Genomic DNA, 7201 nt, shown 5'->3' on the forward strand with positions numbered 1-7201 from the left:
AAAGCTGTGATAAGCACTGCATGGTGAGTATACCTCTAAATAAAGTGTAAGTACATAGTAACAATAAGATGAGTATTTAATGAAACACTATTGGTTATGTTGGGTTTTTAACATTACATTATAGAAGTTTATTTTACATTGCTTTTCTCTACAGTTTTCAAGCCAGAGGAACTGAGGCAGGCACTAATGCCAACACTTGAGGCCCTCTACAGGCAAGACCCGGAGTCACTGCCCTTCAGACAACCTGTTGACCCCATGCTACTGGGCATCCCTGTGAGTCTCAAATATAGTGCTCCCATTTCCTACATAGTTTGTCAATTACAAACACATTTAGCTATAATTTACTAACACCTGTAACTGTCCTTCTCCACAGGACTACTTTGACATTGTGAAGAATCCAATTGACTTGTCCACGATAAAGCGTAAGCTGGATACTGGTCAATACCAGGAGCCCTGGCAGTATGTGGACGACGTGTGGCTCATGTTCAACAACGCCTGGCTGTATAACAGAAAAACGTCCCGTGTCTACAAGTACTGCACTAAACTGGCCGAAGTATTTGAAGCAGAGATCGATCCTGTCATGCAGAGTCTGGGCTACTGCTGCGGACGCAAGGTGAGTCCCTGAAGAATTCAAATGGAAAAACACAATCATTTAATCTATTAATTTTTCAGATTTATCATAAACTACCTGATTGAACACATACAAATAATTTAAATATTTTCATTTGTTGTTTCCACAGTACGAGTTCTCGCCACAGACGTTGTGCTGCTATGGCAAACAGTTATGTACCATCTCCAGGGATGGTACTTACTACAGCTACCAGAACAGGTAACAGTGCATGCTTGGACAGTTGAGAGGTATAGATGGGTAAAGATGTGAGTGGACGTGTACACACCAGGTTAAATGGTAGTAAATGAGGTTGATTCTATCCTTTTAGCCTAACAGAAAGGGATTTTTTTACACATTCTTTGTGAATTATCACAATGTGATTGTTTAGTTTTCGTCTTGTCCTCATTCATATGCTTTAGCAGAGAACCTGCTCCTAAGCGCCCCCTGCAGTACAGAAATTGCCACTGCAGTGCAATCAATCCAAAGCAACATCATTTATTTATTAAAGATATTGGTGATTGCGAACTTCCAGCAAATGATTGTCTTGATGCCAATATAGCAAAAAGAACTATTACAAATTAAAATACTTTTATGATATTGCTTATATTTGTTAATTCACTCATCTCGTCTCCACTGACATGACTCATTCCGTCATTCTTTTCCCAGCTCACATGCATGATTGTAGCCAAAGTTGTTTTTTTTTGTTTTTTTTGTCATGTTGTCATGTAAGAGCATGCACATCAGATGTGGCCACATGTGTTTGTTGTTGTGGATACTGATTCATCCTGAGGAATGTCCTGATCGGCTTATTTGCCAAACAATTTGTTGTTTTCTGCTCAGTATTTGCCGAAACTGAGTCACATTTGATCAGGAATTTACTTTGATAACAAAGTTACATTGTGGATTTTTGTGTGTAGAGTGTAGAGAGAGTGATGACACTGCAACAATGAGTGAAAAAATGTGTTGGAAGAGTAACAGCAGTCACATCATGTTTAAAAATCTTCTCGTGTCAGTGAAGGAAAATAAGAGATATTCAACTTTAAAAAAGTTGAATATCTGTTGTTCTTCCTCTTTGTGAGGATTTTCTTTAGATGCTCCCAGTGCCTTTATATAATCTAAAAACCTGAAACATAACGACAACATAAATTAGGAATTATGTAAAATACATGCATTAGATTGGCCACATGTATACACATAAATAGGCAATAAATATTTGCCTTCTGTCTGCTCCCTTTGCAACCTTTATTAGGTTTGAGCAGCAGAGAGTTGAGAAACATCGCTCTCCTGAGAGGGTTTCAGTCTTTATTGCTTCAGTGCAGCAGCCCTTTTCTGCACTGCTTAAGTCAACTTGCAATGTTGGAAATGGTGGCATCACATCATAATGTTCAATTAATTTGGTTTTTTTTTTTTTTGCCTCAACTAAAGTTCACATAACAGTCACTGAAAGTTTTCACTTTAAAGTAAAGCTTTTTTTTCAAAAAAGAAGAGTACACCTGAAGTTTTTCACTGCTTCAGTGTTTTCTTTAATTTTTCATAACCACTAGTATAAACAACCACAAAGATTTGTCAACTCAGCCCTAGCTGAGGTCAGGATCAGGACATACCAATTTTAACATTTCTAGAATATAATTTTACCTATTATTCACTTTCAGTTTGAATGAGTGTTTTTCCATCATGATCATTTCATCAGTGACTAACGTACTTTTGCCTGTGTGTGTGTGTCCGTGTACGTTTTCCCGTCTGCCCTCTGCCCGTGCTCTGTCATTGCTTGTTGTCTTGTGTTCCATTCACTGCATTCTTCCGCCTGTCCGCCGGTTTGCCTGTGCTGCTACTGTGTGCGCTGGCTGCAGTTCACCCAAATATGGCCTTGTTGCCGACAGGTATCACTTCTGTGAGAAGTGCTTCAATGAGATCCAGGGCAACAGTGTGACCCTGGGAGATGACCCAGCACAGCCACAGACGTAAGTTTTACTAGGCATGTTGATTCTGCAAAAGGACCTGAATGTGTTGAAATAAGTTAAATCACAGAAATCATCATAATTCTGTTTTTTTATGATGCAGCATGATACAGAAAGATCAGTTTGAAAAGAAGAAAAATGATATGTTGGACCTTGAGCCGTAAGTATTGTATGAAGAGTGGAACTCACTCTTTTGATGACATTGATGCAACACATGGTTTCCTTTTGAAAAGGGATCAGTTATAGCCAACCTCTGTTTTTCCAGGTTTGTTGAATGTAAAGACTGTGGACGAAAGATGCATCAAATCTGTGTGCTGCACTACGATGTAATTTGGCCGTCTGGGTAAGTCTCACCGTGTGACAGAAAGATGTTCTATCCAATTGGAGCACTATTGCATTTGTCCATAAGTGACCATTTACCTGCAGGAACATGTTTGTTGGTGAAATTGTTTGGTGAAATTTAACCAGTTGTCTTTATTTTATTTTTCAAGTTTTATCTGTGAGAACTGTCTGAAGAAATCTGGAAAAACGAGAAAAGAAAACAAGTTTTCTGCCAAACGTAAGTTGTCTTAATGAGCAAAATCTAAAATTGGCAGTATTTATTTATTTTTTGTTAATTAAATTAACATAATATGTGTCATTGCTTGTAAAAGGGTTGCAGTCTACAAGGCTGGGGACATACATCGAGGACAGAGTGAACAAGTACTTGAAAAGACAGAACCACCCAGAGGCTGGTGAAGTGTTTGTGCGAGTGGTGGCCAGTTCTGACAAAACTGTGGAGGTTAAGCCTGGGATGAAGTCAAGGTAAGGATCTGGATTTCTCCCAGTCTCAGCCTTGTTTTCTTTCTCTGGTGTAGTTAAAAGTCTTCAATGCAGAAATTTTCACTAGCCATTAATTAAAAATATTAATCCGACAAAATATGTTTAAAAAACGTAGTAAATAACAACAAAAGATATCTATACAACGTCCTTAACTTTTTAGTCATTAATTATTTTATGTAGCTTTGTATAACTATAGTTTAAAGCATATCTCCTCTCCAACAGGTTTGTAGACTCAGGTGACATGCTGGAGAGCTTCCCTTATAGAACCAAAGCACTTTTTGCATTTGAGGAAATCGACGGTGTGGACGTTTGTTTCTTTGGCATGCACGTTCAAGAGTACGGCTCCGAGTGCTCTTTTCCTAATACCAGGTAAAACATTTGGGACCATGACCATGGCCATGACCATGACCTTGACCTTGTCAAATCCACGCTCCCTATGTTTTCCTCTACATTACTTCCTATCAACTGTCTTCTTACTTTCTTTGCAGACGGGTTTACATATCATACCTTGACAGTATTCACTTCTTCAGACCACGTTTGCTAAGGACTGCAGTCTACCATGAGATCTTAATAGGTTACCTGGAGTATGTGAAGAAATTAGGGTGAGTAAAGAGTGACTTTCATTTAGTATTTATGTAATGAATGCTTTCTATTCTTACGGCTGTCAAACGATTAAAGTTTTTAATCTGGCTGATCACAGCTGTGAAATATTTGTTTAGTCCTGATTAATTTAATTTTGTGTATAATGCTGGAACCAAAAGACAAATAGATAGATAGGTAAATTCAAATTATAGAATTATTAATATGGAAAAAGAATGTAAAGAATTAATTCCTTGTGTTGATGAATCTGTTCTTATTCAGGCAGGGGTCTAACCAGAAGTCAAAGCCCTAACACCTGCTGATTAATTAATCTAATTAATCTCATATCACAAGGTAATTTTGACAGCACCCATGCAAATTGACTAACTCGTTTGGTTCCACCTTTATAGGTACGTGACGGGTCATATCTGGGCTTGTCCTCCCAGTGAGGGAGACGACTACATTTTTCACTGCCACCCTCCTGACCAGAAGATCCCAAAGCCCAAAAGGCTTCAGGAGTGGTACAGAAAAATGCTGGAAAAGGCTTTTGCTGAGAGGATCATTCACGACTACAAGGTAAGGATGAAAGCTAAAGTAATCTAAAATGTAGACTACCGTCAATTGGAAAGGCTCCCTCTTGTGTATGGTATTTGTCAGTGAGTGTATTGGTACAATACATAATTTACTATTTTTTTCCATTCTTAAATAATTACATTTGTTTTCACATTACTGATTATGTTACTTTAAATTCTGTGTTTCTTGTGTTGCATTTTCAGGACATTTTCAAACAGGCCACAGAGGACAGGCTGACCAGCGCCAATGAGTTGCCATACTTTGAGGGTGACTTTTGGCCCAATGTGCTGGAAGAGAGCATCAAGGAGTTGGAGCAAGAGGAAGAGGAGAGAAAGAAAGAGGAGAATACAGCCTCATGTGAGACAACAGAGGTGAGTTCAAGACGAAAAAGTAAACAGGATTCACAGAAAGGAAAGCTTGTTATTGGCAAATACCCTGGTGCTCAGACCTCTCTCTGCTCTCTCTGGCACATTGGTTTTATCATCCTTAGTTCATTCTGTATAAAGCTTTCAGCAGCCACTCAGGCATTGTAAAATCAATGAGCTTCCGTGCATAACCCCATCTTGCCTGTTGTGCAACATGTTCCAGTCTCAACACCCATGTCCATTTATTTTAAGGGAGCTCAGGCTGACAGCAAGAACGCAAAAAAGAAGAATAACAAGAAGACCAACAAAAACAAAAGCAGTATCAGTCGAGCCAATAAGAAAAAACCTGGAATGCCCAATGTAGCCAACGATCTGTCCCAAAAACTCTACGCTACAATGGAGAAACATAAGGAGGTAAGAATCTATATCCAGTGCAGTCATATATTAGAAATTCCATAATGGATGTCTTTATGTTTTAACAAGAAAAATAAGCTTCACTGAAGAACACCGTCTCACCTTGTTTCCCTTCCCAGGTGTTTTTTGTAATCCACCTCCATGCTGGGCCGGTCATCAACACTCTTCCACCCATCATGGATCCTGATCCTATGTTGACTTGTGACCTCATGGATGGACGTGATGCCTTCTTGACATTGGCCAGGGACAAACACTGGGAGTTCAGTTCACTGAGAAGATGCAAATGGAGCACAATGTGTATGTTGGTGGAGCTGCACAACCAGGGCCAGGACAGATTTGTGTACACTTGTAATGAATGCAAACATCATGTGGAGACACGTTGGCACTGCACTGTTTGTGAGGTAGGAAATTGTGTCATTTTTCTAAACTCTATATTTTCACTGTTGTACTCGAATATATAAGTGTTAATCTTTACTCTTCCTCAGGACTACGACCTATGCATTAACTGCTACAACATTAAGGGCCACGACCATCAGATGGTTAAGTGGGGCTTGGGTATCGATGATGACAGCAACGGTCAGGGTGGTGAAGCCTCCAAGAGTCCACAGGAGAGTCGACGCCTCAGCATCCAGCGCTGCATCCAGTCCTTGGTCCATGCATGTCAATGCCGCAATGCAAACTGCTCATTGCCCTCATGCCAGAAGATGAAGAGGGTGGTACAACACACCAAGGGCTGCAAGCGCAAGACAAATGGTGGCTGCCCTGTCTGCAAGCAGCTCATTGCACTGTGCTGTTATCACGCCAAGCACTGCCAGGAAAACAAGTGTCCTGTTCCCTTCTGTCTGAACATCAAGCACAAAATCCTTCAGCAGCAGAAGCAGCAGAGAGTCCTTCAAGCTCAAATGATGCGCCGCAGAATGGCCACCATGGCTGGAAGGGGTATGCCCTTGCCATCTCCGCCTACCTCAGCAGCCCCTGATACCCCAAACTCCTTGCAGCAGCCTCATACACCGCAGACTCCACAGTCCATACCCAACCAGCCGCAACAACAACAACAGCAGCAACAGCAACCAAACCCTGCCGGTATGACCCAGGGCTTTCCCAACAACGGCCGCAACAGCCAGCCCACAACACCGGTCCCACAAGGCAAGCCAGGACCCCAGTCATCGCCTCTTCATCAGCAGCAGTCACCGCTGCCTAACATGTCCCTTCAACAGCAGCCGCAGCCTCAGCCAACGCCGCAGCAGCAACAACCACTGCTGGCAGCCCTAAAGGTGGCCAAACAGATAGAGGTGGCAGCCAAGGCAAGTCGGCAGAATTATGGGGTCATGAATGGGATGCCTATGAACCACCCGCGTATGATCGGGCCAATGCAGGGCCAAATGTCTGGTCAGATGCAGATGATGCAGAGTCCTCGGGGTCCCCAGGTGACGCAGGCAATGCAGGGCCAGTGGGGTCCAGGAATGCAGAATACCATGCAGAACCCCCAGGGTCATCAGCCACAGGTCCATCCTCAACAAGGCCCTATCGCTCCTCAGCAGACTCAGGGAACCGCCATGCCCCAGCAGACCCAGCTCATGCAGAGGCCCATGATGTCCCAGCAACAGGGTCTCCAGATGCCAGGGGTCATGCCTCCACAGGGCCCCTCACAGCCAGGCATGAGTCCACAGCAGCAAAACATGCCCCGAGGAATACCTGGCAACATTGCCCCGAGTGCTCTGCAAGAATTGCTACGCACGCTCAAGTCTCCCAGTTCTCCGCAGCAGCAACAGCAGGTCCTCAACATCCTTAAGTCTAACCCTCATCTCATGGCAGCCTTCATCAAACAAAGGACAGCACAGTGGCAGGGGCAACACACCCCGAACACAAAAGCCCGTCAC

The 7201-nt window shown here is 42.4% G+C and overlaps 1 protein-coding gene across 1 annotated transcript in view; it reads left to right on the forward strand.

Annotated features, from left to right (window-relative positions):
* Positions 1 to 7201, forward strand: part of crebbpb (CREB binding lysine acetyltransferase b) — a 25046-nt gene that overhangs the window by 15531 nt on the left and 2314 nt on the right. The window contains exons 17-31 of the mRNA XM_025064217.1: positions 155 to 273; positions 374 to 613; positions 741 to 829; positions 2491 to 2571; positions 2672 to 2728; positions 2834 to 2911; positions 3060 to 3127; positions 3222 to 3372; positions 3613 to 3759; positions 3879 to 3992; positions 4380 to 4545; positions 4746 to 4913; positions 5160 to 5321; positions 5441 to 5722; positions 5807 to 7170. Of these exons, the coding sequence (XP_024919985.1) occupies positions 155 to 273; positions 374 to 613; positions 741 to 829; positions 2491 to 2571; positions 2672 to 2728; positions 2834 to 2911; positions 3060 to 3127; positions 3222 to 3372; positions 3613 to 3759; positions 3879 to 3992; positions 4380 to 4545; positions 4746 to 4913; positions 5160 to 5321; positions 5441 to 5722; positions 5807 to 7170 (3286 nt within the window). The remainder of the gene's footprint in view (positions 1 to 154; positions 274 to 373; positions 614 to 740; positions 830 to 2490; positions 2572 to 2671; positions 2729 to 2833; positions 2912 to 3059; positions 3128 to 3221; positions 3373 to 3612; positions 3760 to 3878; positions 3993 to 4379; positions 4546 to 4745; positions 4914 to 5159; positions 5322 to 5440; positions 5723 to 5806; positions 7171 to 7201) is intronic.

The sequence above is a fragment of the Cynoglossus semilaevis genome, chromosome 17 (assembly GCF_000523025.1).
Source record: "Cynoglossus semilaevis isolate Cse_v1.0 chromosome 17, Cse_v1.0, whole genome shotgun sequence".
Taxonomy (NCBI): Eukaryota; Metazoa; Chordata; class Actinopteri; order Pleuronectiformes; family Cynoglossidae; genus Cynoglossus; species Cynoglossus semilaevis.